At 42.3% G+C, this 19,817-nt stretch overlaps 1 protein-coding gene across 1 annotated transcript in view; it reads left to right on the top strand.

Annotated features, from left to right (window-relative positions):
* Nucleotides 1–19,817, top strand: part of Zn72D (Zinc-finger protein 72D) — a 362,702-nt gene that overhangs the window by 307,350 nt on the left and 35,535 nt on the right. The window contains exon 12 of the mRNA XM_071686208.1: nucleotides 9,207–9,416. Within this exon, the coding sequence (XP_071542309.1) occupies nucleotides 9,207–9,416 (210 nt within the window). The remainder of the gene's footprint in view (nucleotides 1–9,206; nucleotides 9,417–19,817) is intronic.

The following is a 19,817-nucleotide window of genomic DNA, read 5'->3' as shown; positions in this document are numbered from 1 at the left end:
CTCATCCACAACAGACTGCATATTTGCTCCTCTTTCCAAAACTCTTGCATTCACCTCCCTAACAACCCCATCCATAAACAAATTAAACAACCATGGAGACATCACACACCCCTGCCGCAAACCTACATTCACTGAGAACCAATCACTTTTTTCTCTTCCTACACGTACACATGCCTTACATCTTCGAGAAAAACTTTTCACTGCTTCTAACAACTTGCCTCCCACACCATATATTCTTAATACCTTCCACAGAGCATCTCTATCAACTCTATCATATGCCTTCTCCAGATCCATAAATGCTACATAGCAAATACATTTGCTTTTCTAAGTATTTCTCACATACATTCTTCAAAGCTAACTCCTGATCCACACATCCTCTACCACTTGTGAAACCACACTGCTCTTCCCCAATCTGATGCTCTTTACATGCCCTCACCCTCTCAATCAATACCCTCCCATATAGTTTCCCAGGAATACTCAACAAACTCATACCTCTGTAATTTGAGCACTCACTCTTATCCCCTTTGCCTTTGTACAATGGCACTATGCAAGCATTCCACCAATTATCAGGCACCTCACCATGAATTATACATACATTAAATAACCTTACCAACCAGTCAACAATACAGTCACCCCCTTTTCTTACATTTCTACTGCAATACCATCCAAACCCGCTACCTTGCCGGCTTTCATCTTCCGCAAAGCTTTTACTACTTCTTCTCTGTTTACCAAATCGTTTTCCCTAACCCTCTCACTTTGCACACCACCTCGACCAAAACACCCTATATATGCCATTCTCATCAAACACATTTAACAAACCTTCAAAATACTCACTCCATCTCCTTCTCACATCACCACTACTTGTTATTACCTCCCCATTATCCCCCTTCACTGAAGTTCCCATTTGTTCCCTTGTCTTACACACTTTATTTACCTCCTTCCAAAACACCTTTTCATTCTCCCTAAAATTTAATGATACTCTCTCACCCCAACTCTCATTTGCCCTCTTTTTCACCTCTTGCACCTTCCTCTTGACCTCCTGCCTCTTTCTTTTATACATCTCCCACTTATTTGCATTTTTTCCCTGCAAAAATCGTCCAAATGCCTCTCTCTTCTCTTTCACTAATAATCTTACTTCTTCATCCCACCACTCACTACCCTTTCTAATCAACCCACCTCCCACGCTTCTCATGCCACAAGCATCTTTTGCGCAAGCCATCACTGCTTCCCTAAATACATCCCATTCTTCCCCCACTCCCCTTACCTCCTTTGTTCTCACCTTTTTCCATTCCGTACTCAGTCTCTCCTGGTACTTCCTCACACAAGTCTCCTTCCTAAGCTCACTTACTCTCACCACTCTGTTCACCCCAACATTCTCTCTTCTTTTCTGAAAACCCCTACAAATCTTCACCTTCACCTCCACAAGATAATGATCAGACATCCCTCCAGTTGCACCTTTCAGCACATTAACATCCAAAAGTCTCTCTCGTGCCTATCAATTAACACGTAATCCAATAATGCTCTCTGGCCATCTCTCCTACTTACATACGTATACTTATGTATATCTCGCTTTTTAAACCAGGTATATATATCATGATTAGTAAATATGTGTAAATGCTCGCCAATAAAAACTGCACCCATCTATAGACTTGTGTGAGAGAATGAATGCCATACTGGCTAGTCAATGAGTATCACTTGCCAGTTTCACTTTGATCCTGGCAGGCATTTGTCAGTCACGTCCTGAAGCTCCTTGACAGAGGCAATGAATTATGTTGGATGATGACAGTGTTAATGGTTAAATGATGGTGTGTTGAACTGAGCACAGCCTGTCGATGAGGCCCCCCCCCCCCCTCTCTCTCTCTCTCCCCCCCTCTCTCTCTCTCTCTCTCTCTCTCTCTCTCTCTCTCTCTCTCTCTCTCTCTCTCTCTCTCTCTCTCTCTCTCTCTCTCTCTCTCTCTCTCTCTCTCTCTCTCTCTCTCTCTCTCTCTCTCTCTCTCTCTCTCTCTCTCTCTCTCTCTCTCTCTCTCTCTCTCTCTCTCTCTCTCTCTCTCTCTCTCTCTCTCTCTCTCTCTCTCTCTCTCTCTCTCTCTCTCTCTCTCTCTCTCTCTCTCTCTCTCTCTCTCTCTCTCTCTCTCTCTCTCTCTCTCTCTCTCTCTCTCTCTCTCTCTCTCTCTCTCTCTCTCTCTCTCTCTCTCTCTCTCTCTCTCTCTCTCTCTCTCTCTCTCTCTCTCTCTCTCTCTCTCTCTCTCTCTCTCTCTCTCTCTCTCTCTCTCTCTCTCTCCTCTCTCTCTCTCTCTCTCTCTCTCTCTCTCTCTCTCTCTCTCTCTCTCTCTCTTCTCTCTTTATATATATATACCATATACTGTTGTGCCAAATTATATTGAAATTCTTAAGGAGGGTGTCTTGAAAATTAGGCAGTTGGCTAGAAATGGTCTGGGATGAAGACCAAGATTGATAGATTGTGGAGTATGCATGGGAACAGAGTAAACTTGTTAAACAAGTAGTTCAAGTGATGAGTACTACACACTAGTCCTTCATTGTGAAAAAATGTTGTAAGTATGCTTGGTTAGATAGATACTTGCTTATGAATTAGGAAAAATTATTATGAGCATAATAGCAATGTGAATTACTTAAAATCATATATAAAAGATGAGTTTGAATGAATCCAGGATCATAATATTCTATAAGGACCTTCATTTTGCAACAGATACTCAAAAAATGCCAAAATTTAATACATATATTCTGATAACATTTTCTATTGACTAGGACAAAATAGATTTGAAATTCGTTTTTGGACCTACTTTCACTTATCCCAGAATACATAACGAAGTTGCTCTACTCTTTTATTGCACTGTGCAGATTTAGCTATTCAAATCCTTTTTATTTTCATTCACCCTGGAATTCCATAACTTACAACTTAAGAGCAGACAATTGCAATTGAACACCTTTTCAAGCAACACAGCTTTTGTTGTCATGCTTTCCCTTAACTATCTGCATCCTCCAGCAAGGGTGGTCTCATGCTCATCACCCCATTCCAGTGAAATATTCCCTTCCTCCAAGTTTTTCTTGCACTCATGCACAATATGCTGTAAGTACCATTCCCAAAACTGTCTACCACATTCTTCTTACATTTATTATTTCTTCTCACATTCCACTAAGGTTTATGAATCCAGACATAAAGTTGTCGGTAGTTCTTGGCATTCTGTTTATACTTGTGGGCACATGTACCTCATTGGCAGGGAAAGGTATGGATGGCCAGTTTTTTTTAGCAGCCTTGCATTCCAGTTACCTTTCAAGGATTAAGTCTAAAATTTATCACAGATCCTCTTGTCTGATCTGAAATGTTCACTCTCATCACTCTGACTTATTTCTGTAGAAGTGTTGGTATACCAATATTTATGATCCTCAGTTAATGGCTATGTAATTCAGCCTTTGTCACTGTTGCCTGTGAATGATAGTGTGCTTGCTACTTACTTTGTATTTGGATTTGTAAGTACAGCCTCATTAAAGAACTTCTCACTCCAAAAGAATCGACATTTCCATGCATCTGGGAGAAGCACAACCTTAGGCTGCAGAAGCTTTTAGAAAGAGATCCTGGGTAACACCAGGATTCTTTCATAGAAATTGGCCCCAAGGTAATTATAAGTATATTAAAAGATAATAAGATCATTTGCTATTAATTCAGATGTGTAAATAACTTCAAAAGATTTCAGATATTGGCAGCATCTTGTGCTTTCAGGCAGGTCACTTTCTAGAGTAAATTTTTGCGGAGTAAAGGTATTTTATAACAGGATTTTTTCCACATCAGTTATCTTCTGGTTTAACAAATTTCTGGGTTATTAAGCACTCCAGAAATGTCAATTATTAACACCGATTTTCATAGACTATGGATTTTGTATCATTTTTTTCTTTAGAAGTAAGGAAATTTGCCTTAAGTTGAAAGAACCTTGTGTCTTGCCTGGATGTTCTTTTCTCAAAGGGTAATTTAATCTGTGTGTGTGTGTATATATATATATAGGGGATAAAGAATACTTCCCACGTATTCCCTGCGTGTCGTAGAAGGCGACTAAAAGGGAAGGGAGCGGGGGCTGGAAATCCTCTCTCGTTTTTTTTTTTTTTTTTTTTTCTTTTTCTTTTCCCAAAAGAAGGAACAGAGAAGGGGGCCAGGTGAGGATATTCCATCAAAGGCCCAGTCCTCTGTTCTTAACGCTACCTCGCTAATGCGGGAAATGGCGAATAGTTTAAAAGAAAAAAATGTATATATATGTGTGTGTGTGTGTGTGTGTAGGCATTTGTCTATTCCTGCCTTGAGACCACAAATGAATTTAGTTTTCTCAAATGTCTTAAACTCCTTCCTTTGTAAGAAGACGCCAGAATGTCTGGTAGTGTTCCTTCTCACTATCGCCGCATCTGGATGAATCCTGTGAATGTTTGCCAAGTGCTCCAGTGACAGTATGAGCAACACACACTACACGAACTGTGTTTCACATCATTTAAGTTTTGAAACATCTTTAGTTTCTTCTTTTTATTTCTTTCAAACTATTTGCCATTTCCCGCGTTAGCGAGGTAGCGTTAAGAACAGAGGACTGGGCCTTTGAGGGAATATCCTCACCTGGCCCCCTTCTCTGTTCCTTCTTTTGGAAATTCAAAAAAAAAAAAAAAAAATGAGAGGGGAGGATTTCCAGCCCCCGCTCCCTCCCCTTTTAGTCCCCTTCTACGACACACAGGGAATACGTGGGAAGTATTCTTTCTCCCCTATCCCCAGGGATATTTAGGTTCTTATTCCTTAGAAATTCGTAGACACATAGAAGTATCATTTGAACCGTTCTTCGACACGTTTTTTAGCTAAAGAACTATACACGTCCAGTGGCGCTTAACTGAGTCACTAAACAACCTCTGACGCACATCGGAACCAGTGAACATTTTCTGACGCACATCTGACTGGCAAACATACTATGATGTACATTTGAGTCAAAAAAACATATGCCGTACATCTAAGCCAGTAAAAATTCTCTGACACACTCTGACCAACGAATGTATCCACAGCTTCCTCCTAACAGGCCGTATATCCTTCGTAGGAATTAGCGTCGTTTCCTGGGATGGAGAAATGTCTGTAAGAGAGGTAATCCTGTGTGGCTGGGGCTTCCCTCTTCACAGGCTCTCTTTTCTTTTTGCACACTTGGCAACAGCAGATGACGGCCCCTACAACCACGAAGATAAAGATGCCCAGAGGGACGCCAATGATGATCACCAGGCGGTTGTTATATATAATATATATATTTATTTATTTATTTTGCTTTGTCGCTGCCTCCCGCGTTAGTGAGGTAGCACAAGGAAACAGACGTAAGAATGGCCCAACCCTCCCACATACACATGTATATACATACACGTCCACACATGCAAATATCCATACCTATACATCTCAACGTATACATATGCATACACACACACACACATATACATATATACACATGTACATAATTCATACTGTCTTCCTTTATTCATTCCCACTTCTACCCTGCTACACATGAAGTAACAACCTACTCCCCCTGCATGTGCGCGAAGTAGGGCTAGGAAAAGACAACAAAGGCCACATTCGTTCACGCTTCATCTCTAGCTGTCATGTATAATGCACTGAAACCACAGCTCCCTTTCCACATCCAGGCCCTACAGAACGTTCCATGGTTTCCCCCAGACGCTTCACATGCCCTGCTTCAATCCACTGACAGCACGTCAACCCCAGTATACCACATCGTTCCAATTCACTCTATTCCTAGCATGCCTTTCATCCTCCTGCATGTTCAGGCCACGATCACTCAAAATCTTTTGCACTCCATCTTTCCACCTCCAATTTGGTCTCCCACTTCTCGTTCCCTCCACCTCTGACACATATATCCTCTTGGTCAATCTTTCCTCACTCATTCTCTCCGTGTGACCAAATCACTTCAAAACACCCTCTTCTGCTCTCTCAACCACACTCTCTTCATTTCTACACCTCTCTTACTCTTTCATTACTTACTCGATCAAACCACCTCACACCACTTTCCAAGATGACTCTCTCGACTTCCACACATTCTTAAATGCTCCCAGAACTTACTCACCCTCCACCACTCTATGATTCACTTCCACTTCCATGGTTCCATCTGCTGCCAAATCCACTCCCAGATATCTAAAACACTTCACTTCCTCCAGTTTTTCTCCATTCAAACTTACCTCCCAGTTGACTTGTCCCTCATACCTACTGTACGTAATAACCTTGCTCTTATTCACATTTACTCTGTTTTCTTCTTTCACACACTTTACCAAACTCAGTCACCAGCTTCTGCAGTTTCTCACTGGAATCAGCCACCAGCACTGTATCATCAGCAAACAACACTGACTCACTTCCCAAGCTCCCTCATCACAACAGACTGCATACTTGCCCTTCTTTCCAAAACTCTTGCATTCACCTCCCTAACAACCCCATCCATAAACAAATTAAACAACCATGGAGACATCACACACCCCTGCCACAAACCAACATTCACTGAGAACCAATCACTTTCCTCTCTTCCTACACGTACACATGCCTTACATCCTCGAGAAAAACTTTTCACTGCTTCTAACAAACTTCCCCCACACCATATATTCTTAATTCCTTCCACAGAGCATCTCTATCAACTCTGTCATATACCTTCTCCAGATCCATAAATGTTACATACAAATCCATTAGCTTTTCTAAGTATTTCTCACATACATTTTTCAAAGCTAACACCTGATCCACACATCCTCTACCATTTCTGAAACCACACTGCTCTTCCCCAATGTGATGCTCTGTACATGCCTTCACCCTCTCAATCAATTCCCTCCCATATAGTTTCCCAGGAATACTCAACAAACTGCTACCTCTGTAATTTGAGCACTCACTTTTATCCCCTTTGCCTTTGTACAATGGCACTATGCAAGCATTCCGCCAATCCTCAGGCACCTCACAGTGAGTCATACATACATTAAATAACCTTACCAACCAGTCAACAATACTGTCACCCCCTTTTTTAATAAATTCCACTGCAATACCATCCAAACCTGCTGCCTTGCCGGCTTTCATCTTCCGCAAAGCTTTTACTACCTCTTCTCTGTTTACCAAATCATTCTCCCTAACCCTCTCACTTTGCACACCAACTCGACCAAAATACCCTATATCTGCCACACTATCATCAAACACATTCAACAGACCCTTCAAAATACTCATTCCATCTCCTTCTCACATCACCACCACTTGTCATCACTTCCCCATTAGCCACCTTCATTAAAGTTCACATTTGTTCCCTTGTCTTACTCACTTTATTTACCTCCTTCCAAAACATCTTTTTATTCTCCCTAAAATTTAATGATACTCTCTTACCCCAACTCTCATTTGCCCTCTTTTTCACCTCTTGCATCTTTTTCTTGACCTCCTGCCTCTCTCTTTTATACATCTCCCAGTCATTTGCATTCTTTCCTTGCAAAAATCATCCAAATGCCTCTCTCTTCTCTTTCACTAATAATCTTACTTCTTCATCCCAGCACTCACTACCCTTTCCAGTCTGCCCACCTCCCATGTTTCTCATGCCACAAGCATCTTTTGTGCAATCCATCACTGATTCCCTGAATACATCCCATTCCTCCTCCACTCCTCTTACATCCTTTGTTCTCACCTTTTTCTATTCTGTACTCAGTCTCTCCTGGTACTTCCTCACACACGGTCTCCTTCCCAGGCTCACTTACTCTCACCACTGTCTTCACCCCAACATTCTCTCTTCTGAAAACCTCTACAAATCTTCACCTTCGCCTCCACAAGATAATAATCAGACATCCCTCCAGTTGCACCTCTCAGCACATTAACATCCACAAGTCTCTCTTTCGCGTGCCTATCAATTAACACATAATCCAATAACGCTCTCTGGCTATCTCTCCTACTTACATATGTATACTTATGTATATCTCGCTTTTTAAACCAGGTATTCCCAATCACCAGTCCTTTTTCAGCACATACATCTACAAGAGAGATGTGTGGAAATAAAAAGAGCGTGGTTGAGAGAGCAGAAGAGGGTGTTTTGAAATGGTTTGGGCACATGGAGAGAATGAGTGAGGAAAGATTGACCAAGAGGATATATGTGTCGGAGGTGGAGGGAACGAGGAGAAGAGGGAGACCAAATTGGAGGTGGAAAGATGGAGTGAAAAAGATTTTGTGTGATCGGGGCCTGAACATGCAGGAGGGTGAAAGGAGGGCAAGGAATAGAGTGAATTGGAGCGATGTGGTATACAGGGTTTGACGTGCTGTCAGTGGATTGAATCAAGGCATGTGAAGCGTCTGGGGTAAACCATGGAAAGCTGTGTAGGTATGTATATTTGCGTGTGTGGACGTGTGTATGTACATGTGTATGGGGGGGGGGTTGGGCCATTTCTTTCGTCTGTTTCCTTGCGCTACCTCGCAAACGCGGGAGACAGCGACAAAGTATAAAAAAAAAAAAAAATCTACAAGCTCTTCACCATTTCCATTTACAACACTGAACACCCCATGTACACCAAATATTCCCTCAACTGTCACATTACTCACCTTTGCATCAAAATCACCCTTCACTATAACCCGGTCTCATGCATCAAAACTACTAACACACTCAATCAGCTGCTCCCAAAACTGTTTATATGAATAGACAGTTGGACCTTTAACTGTTTTCCTTTAGTTTTATTGTAACAAGTAGTAGTATTTTACTGACTGATGGCATCAATCATGATGGTATATGAAAATGGAATTGTGTAACAAACTTGATCTTGATACATAGTATTGTACATTGGTGGCCGATATGAATCCTCACCACTTTTTGAGTCAGAGTGGAGTGCTTGCCATGGAGCCTCTAGTGCCTGTGTTAAAGAGCTTTGTGTAACAAATGGTTTAAATTCTTGTCTTACATAAATAGATGACAGAAACTCCTGGTTGTATCCAATTTGGTGGATCGTAGCCAGTGCTATTATTTAACCAATTAATGATGTCAAACTTGGAGACACATGAATAGCAAATTGTCCATAGAAATCTTTTTCTGTAACTTCCCCGTTTTCCCCTCTTAAATATATGTAGGTACAAGGTATATGAATGTGAAATAATGTACTGAACAGTAAATCTGTAACTTCCCCATTTCACACTTAAGCTTTTATGCTTTATGTTGTTTGTGACTTGTTTATTGCAGGCAATGGAACTCATGTGTGAGAAAGTAATTGCTTCAGCTGGGCAACATTTAAGTCCTGGCGATGCTCTCCGTAGGGTATTTGAGGCTTTAGCATCTGGACTATTGCTGCCAGGTTCTCCAGGTCTCCTTGATCCTTGTGAGAAGGACCCTGTTGATGCTGCCTCTCCATTGTCTGCACAGGAGCGTGAAGATATAACTGCTTCTGCTCAGGTGAGTATACTTTACATGTATAGGTAGTGAAAGTCTTAAGTAGATTTATTTTTTACTTTTAAAGATTTATTTTTTTTTATTTGCTTTGTCGCTGTCTCCCACGCCTGTGAGGTAGCGCAAGGAAACAGACGAAAGAAATGGCCCAACCCACCCCTATACACATGCACACACACACACACACACGTCCACGCACGCAAACATACACACCCACACATCCCAACGTACACACATATATACACGCACATATACACACATGCACACAATTCACACTGTCTGCCCCTACTCACCCCCATCGCCACCCCACCACACATGGAATAACATCCCCCTCCCCCCTCATGTGCGCGAGGCAGCGCCAAGAAAAGACAACAAAGGCCCCATTTGCTCACACTCAGTCTCCAGCTGTCATGCAATAATGCCCGAAACCACAGCTCCCTTTCCACATCCAGGCCCCACACAACTTTCCATGGTTTACCCCAGACGCTTCACATGCCCTGATTCAATCCATTGACAGCACATCGACCCCGGTATACCACAGCGATCCAGTTCACTCTATTCCTTGCCCGCCTTTCACCCTCCTGCATGTTCAGGCCCCGATCACTCAAAATCTTTTTCACTCCATCTTTCCACCTCCAGTTTGGTCTCCCACTTCTCCTTGTTCCCTCCACCTCCGACACATATATCCTCTTGGTCAATTTTTCCTATCTCATTCTCTCCATGTGCCCAAACCATTTCAAAACACCCTCTTCTGCTCTCTCAACCACGCTCTTTTTATTTCCGCACATCTCTCTTACCCTTACATTACTTACTCGATCAAACCACCTCACATCACATCTTGTCCTCAAACATCTCATTTCTAGCACATCCACCCTCCTGCGCACAACTCTATCCATAGCCCATGCCTCGCAACCATACAACATTGTTGGAACCACTATTCCTTCAAACATAGCCATTTTTGCTTTCGGAGATAATGTTCTCGACTTCCACACATTCTTCAAGGCTCCCAGGATTTTCGCCCCCTCCCCCACCCTATGATTTACTTCCACTTCCATGGTTCCATCCGCTGCCAGATCCACTCGCAGATATCTAAAACACTTTACTTCCTCCAGTTTTTCTCCATTCAAACTTACCTCCCAATTGACTTGACCCTCAACCCTACTGTACTTAATATCCTTGCTCTTATTCACATTTACTCTTAACTTTCTTCTTTCACACACTTTACCAAACTCAGTCACCAGCTTCCGCAGTTTCTCACATGAATCAGCCACCAGTGCTTTATCATCAGCGAACAACAACTGACTCACTTCCCAAGCTCTCTCATCCCCAACAGACTGCATACTTGCCCCTTTCCAAAACTCTTGCATTCACTTCCCTAACAACCCCATCCATAAACAAATTAAACAACCATGGAGACATCACACACCCCTGCCGCAAACCTACATTCACTGAGAACCAATCACTTTCCTCTATTCCTACACGTACACATGCCTTACATCCTCGAGAAAAACTTTTCACTGCTTCTAACAACTTGCCTCCCACACCATATATTCTTAGTTCCTTCCACAGAGCATCTCTATCAACTCTATCATATGCCTTCTCCAGATCCATAAATGCTACATACAAATCCATTTGCTTTTCTAAGTATTTTTCTCATACATTCTTCAAAGCAAACACCTGATCCACACATCCTCTACCACTTCTGAAACCACAATGCTCTTCCCCAATCTGATGCTCTGTACATGCCTTCACCCTCTCAATCAATACCCTCCCATATAATTTCCCAGGAATACTCAACAAACTTATACCTCTGTAATTTGAGCACTCACTCTTATCCCCTTTGCCTTTGTACAATGGCACTGTGCAAGCATTCCGCCAATCCTCAGGCACCTCACCATGAATCATACATACATTAAATAACCTTACCAACCAGTCAACAATACAGTCACCCCCTTTTTTAATAAATACCACTACAATTCCATCCAAACCTGCTGCCTTGCCAGCTTTCATCTTCCTTTTAAAGATATCTATATATTTATCTTTTTTTTAGAATATGATCAGTTTGATGTATTTACCATAAAAGTTTTTAGTCTGGTATCCACATAATCATTTGTTCTAATGTGAAAATTTTGGAGATGAGTTAAGATTGACATTGTCAGAATTGGAGGAGCAAGAGGGAGGGAGAAACTTAGGAAATGGAAGGATTTAATGGAGAAGGCTTTAATGTATCAGGGCTTGAACAATATGGAGTGTGAATGTATTACATGTGATGGAATGAATTGGATCAATATATAGCATTTATGGGTTTGATGCTCTGTCATTGAGTAGAGCATGTTCATATAAAGCAATCAGGATGAACCATGGAATATCCTTTGGGCTTGGCTGTTGATTGTAGGAGTTTGTTAAGGTAATGATAATTATAAAAGAAGGGAAGCAGATGAGCTGTGGAGAAGGATACAAGATGTTAGGGAGAATAAGCTTCAGCCATTCCCTGACATTCATCATTTGAGTTCTGTTCTGACTGACTGGTCAGATCTTGAAATGGACACAAGTCTGGCATGTGTCAGCACGGCATGTAGAATTTGTATACTTGTGCAGCTTTGTTTTATTCTACTCAATTTCTGTCATGATTATCTCTCTTTTTTTATTAACCAGCTGTAGTAAATTTTTTTTTGTAAGATTCTTTAGTTCATATTTCATTTTTATTTTTTATGTCATGCAAGTTCTGTCGTATCTCATTTTTATTTAACAATTTAATGAATAGAAGTTGTTTTAAATAACTGTGGTTTATTGTAAAAACAAATGAAAGAGATTCTATGGTTTAATTTTCTCCATTTCGGCAGCTCCTTCATCAGATTTTGCTGCTTCACCTGTGAACCAACCATGACTTGCTGTGAAGGCCTCAATGTAATCCTCTCCCTCTCGCTCATTCAAAGTCTCAGAAAGACTTCTAGCCTTCACCTGAATTGTTACTAAGCTTAGTGGTACATATATTTGAATTGATCTTCAGTCCTTAGCACCAGCAACTTTTCCATTTCGTGGATGAGTCCTTGTTGTTGCTTTGTTATTACCGTAGACTTCATACTTGCCAAACCTTTCTTTGTTTCACTTATTTTATCTTTGTCCTTTAAAATTGTGGAGACCATTGAATGGGACAACTGTAGATCAGGTGCAATCAAATTCTTTTTTTCCTCCTTCATATTGGGTGATTACCTTCATTTTCAATTCCAAGTGGAGTATCTTCCTCAGCTTCTTGCCAGATCTGTCAACATGTAATGTGTTTTTCCTCTTGCTCATCATTTTCTTTGGGGATTGATACAAAAATGGTTAATCCAGCATGAAAATTTGTTAGATTCACTTGAATAAGGTACATTTTCTTTGGGGATTGATACAAAAATGGTTAATCCAGCATGAAAATTTGTTAGATTCACTTGAAAAAGGTGCACTCACTAAATAGTAAGCTAGAGTGAGTACTGAGAGAGATGCTGTGATGTACACAATGCTGGAATATCATCTGACCCAATATCGTAAGCACACAGCTGTTAGCACTGGCAGACATACAACCAAACGTAATTTTTATTTTTACTTTTTTTTTTGTCTCCCGCGTTTACGAGGTAGCGCAAGGAAACAGACAAAGGAAATGGCCCAACCCACCCCCAAACACATATATATACATACACGTCCACACACTCAAATATACATACCTATACATCTCAATGTACACATATATATACACACACAGACACATACATATATACCCATGCACACAATTCACGCTGTCTGCCTTTATTCATTCCCATCGCCACCTCGCCACACATGGAATACCATCCCCCTCCCCCCTCATGTGTGCGAGGTAGCGCTAGGAAAAGACAACAAAGGCCCCATTCGTTCACACTCGGTCTCTAGCTGTCATACAATAATGCCCGAAACCACAACTCCCTTTCCACATCCAGGCCCCACACAACTTTCCATGGTTTACCCCAGACGCTTCACATGCCCTGATTCAATCCACTGACAGCATGTCAACCCCGGTATACCACATCGATCCAATTCACTCTATTCCTTGCCTGCCTTTCACCCTCCTGCATGTTCTGGCCCCGATCACTCAAAATCTTTTTCACTCCATCTTTCCACCTCCAATTTGGTCTCCCACTTCTGCCTCGTTCCCTCCACCTCCGACACATATATCCTCTTGGTCAATCTTTCCTCACTCATTCTTTCCGTGCCCAAACCATTTCAAAACACCCTCTTCTGCTCTCTCAACCACACTCTTTTTATTTCCACACATCTCACTTACCCTTACATTACTTACTCGTTCAAACCACCTCACATTGTCCTCAAACATCTCATTTCCAGCACATCCACCCTCCTGCGCACAACTCTATCCATAGCCCACGCCTCGCAACCATACAAAATTGTTGGAACCACTATTCCTTCAAACATACTCATTTTTGCTTTCCGAGATAATGTTCTCGACTTCCACACATTCTTCAAGGCTCCCAGGATTTTCACCCCCTCCCCCACCCTATGATTCACTTCCGCTTCCATGGTTCCATCCGCTGCCAGATCCACCCCCAGATATCTAAAACACTTTACTTCCTCCAGTTTTTCTCCATTCAAACTTACCTCCCAATTGACTTGACCCTCAGCCCTACTGTACCTAATAACCTTGCTCTTATTCACATTTACTCTTAACTTTCTTCTTTCACACACTGTACCAAACTCAGTCACCAGCTTCTGCAGTTTCTCACATGAATCAGCCACCAGCGCTGTATCATCAGCGAACCACAACTGACTCACTTCCCAAGCTCTCTCATTCACAACAGACTTCATACTTGCACCTCTTTCCAAAACTCTTGCAGTCACCTCCCTAACAACCCCATCCATAAACAAATTAAACAACCATGGAGACATCACACACACCCCTGCCGCAAACCTACATTCACTGAGAACCAATCACTTTCCTCTCTTCCTACACGTACACATGCCTTACATCCTCGAGAAAAACTTTTCACTGCTTCTGACAACTTGCCTCCCACACCATATATTCTTAATACCTTCCACAGAGCATCTCTATCAACTCTATCAGATGCCTTCTCCAGATCCATAAGTGCTACATACAAATCCATTTGCTTTTCTAAGTATTTCTCACATACATTCTTCAAAGCAAACACCTGATCCTCACATCCTCTACCACTTCTGAAACCACACTGCCCTTCCCCAATCTGATACTCTGTACATGCCTTCACCCTCTCAATCAATACCCTCCCATATAATTTACCAGGAATACTCAACAAACTTATACCTCTGTAATTTGAGCACTCACTCTTATCCCCTTTGCCTTTGTACAATGGCACTATGCAAGCATTCCGCCAATCCTCAGGCACCTCACCGTGAGTCATACATACATTAAATAACCTTACCAACCAGTCGACAATACAGTCACCCCCTTTTTTAATAAATTCCACTGCAATACCATCCAAACCTGCTGCCTTGCCGGCTTTCATCTTCCGCAAAGCTTTTACTACCTCTTCTCTGTTTACCAAATCATTTTTCCTAACCCTCTCACTTTGCACACCACCTCGACCAAAACACCCTATATCTGCCACTCTATCATCAAACACATTTAACAAACCTTCAAAATACTCACTCCATCTCCTTTCTCATCACCACAACTTGTTATCACCTCCCCATTTGCGCCCTTCACTGAAGTTCCCATTTGCTCCCTTGTCTTACGCACTTTATTTACCTCCTTCCAGAACATCTTTTTATTCTCCCTAAAATTTAATGATACTCTCTACCCCAACTCTCATTTGCCCTCTTTATCACCTCTTGCACCTTTCTCTTGACCTCCTGTCTCTTTCTTTTATACATCTCCCACTCAATTGCATTTTTTCCCTGCAAAAATCGTCCAATGCCTCTCTCTTCTCTTTCACTAATAATCTTACTTCTTCATCCCACCACTCACTGCCCTTTCTAATCATCCCACCTCCCATGCTTCTCATGCCACAAGCATCTTTTGCGCACTCCATCACTGATTCCCTAAATACATCCCATTCCTCCTCCACTCCCCTTACTTCCATTGTTCTCACCTTTTTCCATTCTGTACTCAGTCTCTCCTGGTACTTCCTCACACAAGTCTCCTTCCCAAGCTCACTTACTCTCACCACCCTCTTCACCCCATCATTCACTCTTCTTTTCTGAAAACCCATACAAATCTTCACCTTCACCTCCACAAGATAATGATCAGACATCCCTCCAGTTGCACCTCTCAGCACATTAACATCCACAAGTCTCTCTTTCGCGCGCCTGTCAATTAACACGTAATCCAATAACGCTCTCTGGCCATCTCTCCTACTTACATATGTATACTTATGTATATCTCGCTTTTTAAACCAGGTATTCCCAATCACCAGTCCTTTTTCAGCACATGAATCTACAAGCTCTTCACCATTTCCATTTACAACTCTGAACACCCCATGTATACCAATTATTCCCTCAACTGCCACATTACTCACCTTTGCATTCAAATCACCCATCACTATAACCCGGTCTCGTGCATCAAAACCACTAACACACTCATTCAGCTGCTCCCAAAACACTTGCCTCTCATGATCTTTCTTCTCATGCCCAGGTGCATATGCACCAATAATCACCCATCTCTCTCCATCTACTTTCAGTTTTACCCATATTAATCGAGAATTTACTTTCTTACATTCTATCACATACTCCCACAACTCCTGTTTCAGGAGTACTGCTACTCCTTCCCTTGCTCTTGTCCTCTCAGTAAGCCCTGACTTTACTCCCAAGACATTCCCAAACCACTCTTCCCCTTTACCCTTGAGCTTCGTTTCACTCAGAGCCAAAACATCCAGGTTCCTTTCCTCAAACATACTACCTATCTCTCCTTTTTTCACATCTTGGTTACATCCACACACATTTAGACAACCCAATCTGAGTCTACGAGGAGGATGAGCACTCCCCACGTGACTCCTTCTGTTTCCCATTTTTTTTAGAAAGTTAAAAATACAATGCAATTGAGTGGGAGATGTATAAAAGAAAGAGACAGGAGGTCAAGAGAAAGGTGCAAGAGGTGATAAAGAGGGCAAATGAGAGTTGGGGTGAGAGAGTATCATTAAATTTTAGGGAGAATAAAAAGATGTTCTGGAAGGAGGTAATTAAGAGCGTAAGACAAGGGAGCAAATGGGAACTTCAGTGAAGGGCGCAAATGGGGAGGTAATAGCAAGTAGTGGTGATGTGAGAAGGAGATGGAGTGAGTATTTTGAAGGTTTGTTGAATGTGTTTGATGATAGAATGGCAGATATAGGGTGTTTTGGTCGAGGTGGTGGGCAAAGTGAGAGGGTTAGGGAAAATGATTTGGTAAACAGAGAAGAGGTAGTAAAAGCTTTGCGGAATATGAAAGCCGGCAAGGCAGCAGGTTTGGATGGTATTGCAGTGGAATCTATTAAAAAAGGGTGTGACTGTATTGTCGACTGGTTGGTAAGGTTATTTAATGTATGTATGACTCATGGTGAGGTGCCTGAGGATTGGCGGAATGCGTGCATAGTGCCATTGTACAAAGGCAAAGGGGATAAGAGTGAGTGCTCAAATTACAGAGGTATAAGTTTGTTGAGTATTCCTGGTAGATTATATGGGAGGGTATTGATTGAGAGGGTGAAGGCATGTACAGAGCATCAGATTGGGGAAGAGCAGTGTGGATTCAGAAGTGGTAGAGGATGTGTGGATCAGGTGTTTGCTTTGAAGAATGTATGTGAGACATACTTAGAAAAGCAAATGGATTTGTATGTAGCATTTATGGATCTGGAGAAGGCATATGATAGAGTTGATAGAGATGCTCTGTGGAAGGTATTAAGAATATATGGTGTGGGAGGCAAGTTGTTAGAAGCAGTGAAAAGTTTTTCTCGAGGATGTAAGGCATGTGTACGTGTAGGAAGAGAGGAAAGTGATTGGTTCTCAGTGAATGTAGGTTTGCGGCAGGGGTGTGTGATGTGTCCATGGTTGTTTAATTTGTTTATGGATGGGATTGTTAGGGAGGTGAATGCAAGAGTTTTGGAAAGAGGGGCAAGTATGAAGTCTGCTGTGGATGAGAGAGCTTGGGAAGTGAGTAAGTTGTTGTTCACTGATGATACAGCGCTGGTGGCTGATTCATGTGAGAAACTGCAGAAGCTGGTGACTGAGTTTGATAAAGTGTGTGAAAGAAGAAAGTTAAGAGTAAGTGTGAATAAGAGCAAGGTTATTAGGTACAGTAGGGTTTAGGGTTAAGTCAATTGGGAGGTAAATTTGAATGGAGAAAGACTGGAGGAAGTAAAGTGTTTTAGATATCTGGGAGTGGATCTGGCAGCGGATGGAACCATGGAAGCCTTCGGAAGTGGATCATAGGTTGGGGGAGGGGGCGAAAATTCTGGGAGCCTTGAAGAATGTGTGGAAGTCGAGAACATTATGTCGGAAAGCAAAAATGGGTATGTTTGAAGGAATAGTGGTTCCAACAGTGTTGTATGGTTGCGAGGCGTGGGCTATGGATAGAGTTGTGCGCAGGAGGATGGATGTGCTGGAAATGAGATGTTTGAGGACAATGTGTGGTGTGAGTTGGTTTGATCGAGTAAGTAATGTAAGGGTAAGAGAGATGTGTGGAAATAAAAAGAGCGTGGTTGAGAGAGCAGAAGAGGGTGTTTTGAAATGGTTTGGGCACATGGAGAGAATGAGTGAGGAAAGATTGACCAAGAGGATATATGTGTCGGAGGTGGAGGGAACGAGGAGAAGTGGGAGACCAAATTGGAGGTGGAAAGATGGAGTGAAAAAGATTTTGTGTGATCGGGGCCTGAACATGCAGGAGGGTGAAAGGAGGGCAAGGAATAGAGTGAATTGGATCGATGTAGTATACCGGGGTTGATGTGCTGTCAGTGGATTGAATCAGGGTATGTGAAGCGTCTGGGGTAAACCATGGAAAGCTGTGTAGGTATGTATATTTACGTGTTTGGACGTGTATGTATATACATGTGTATGGGGGTGGGTTGGGCCATTTCTTTCGTCTGTTTCCTTGCGCTACCTCGCAAACGCGGGAAACAGCGACAAAGCAAAAAAAAAAAAAAAAAAATACAAGGAGGGGAGGATTTCTAGCCCCCTGCTCCCGTCCCCTCTAGTCGCCTTCTACGACACATGAGGAATGCGTGGGAAGTATTCTTTCACCCCTATCCCCAGGGATAATATGTATATACATACACACACATATACACACACACACACACACACACACACACACACATATATATATTTTTTTTTTTTTTTTTTTTTTTTTTTATACTTTGTCGCTGTCTCCCGCGTCTGCGAGGTAGCGCAAGGAAACAGACGAAAGAAATGGCCCAACCCCCCCCCCCCATACACATGTACATACACATGTCCACACACGTGTATACATACCTACACAGCTTTCCATGGTCCACCCCAGACGCCTCACATGCCTTGATTCACTCCACTGACAGCACGTCAACCCCTGTATACCACATCGCTCCAATTCACTCTATTCCTTGCCCTCCTTACACCCTCCTGCATGTTCAGGCCCCGATCACACAAAATCTTTTTCACTCCATCTTTCCACCTCCAATTTGGTCTCCCTCTTCTCCTCGTTCCCTCCACCTCCGACACATATATCCTCTTGGTCAATCTTTCCTCACTCATTCTCTCCATGTGCCCAAACCATTTCAAAACACCCTCTTCTGCTCTCTCAACCACGCTCTTTTTATTTCCACACATCTCTCTTACCCTTACGTTACTTACTCGATCAAACCACCTCACACCACACATTGTCCTCAAACATCTCATTTCCAGCACATCCATCCTCCTGCGCACAACTCTATCCATAGCCCACGCCTCGCAACCATACAACATTGTTGGAACCACTATTCCTTCAAACATACCCATTTTTGCTTTCCGAGATAATGTTCTCGACTTCCACACATTTTTCAAGGCTCCCAAAATTTTCGCCCCCTCCCCCACCCTATGATCCACTTCCGCTTCCATGGTTCCATCCGCTGACAGATCCACTCCCAGATATCTAAAACACTTCACTTCCTCCAGTTTTTCTCCATTCAAACTTACCTCCCAATTGACTTGACCCTCAACCCTACTGTACCTAATAACCTTGCTCTTATTCACATTTACTCTTAACTTTCTTCTTCCACACACTTTACCAAACTCAGTCACCAGCTTCTGCAGTTTCTCACATGAATCAGCCACCAGCGCTGTATCATCAGCGAACAACAACTGACTCACTTCCCAGGCTCTCTCATCCCCAACAGACTTCATACTTGCCCCTCTTTCCAGGACTCTTGCATTCACCTCCCTAACAACCCCATCCATAAACAAATTAAACAACCATGGAGACATCAC

The sequence above is a fragment of the Panulirus ornatus genome, chromosome 41 (genome assembly GCF_036320965.1).
Source record: "Panulirus ornatus isolate Po-2019 chromosome 41, ASM3632096v1, whole genome shotgun sequence".
Classification (NCBI taxonomy): Eukaryota; Metazoa; Arthropoda; class Malacostraca; order Decapoda; family Palinuridae; genus Panulirus; species Panulirus ornatus.
This window is presented reverse-complemented; position numbering and strand designations above follow the sequence as displayed.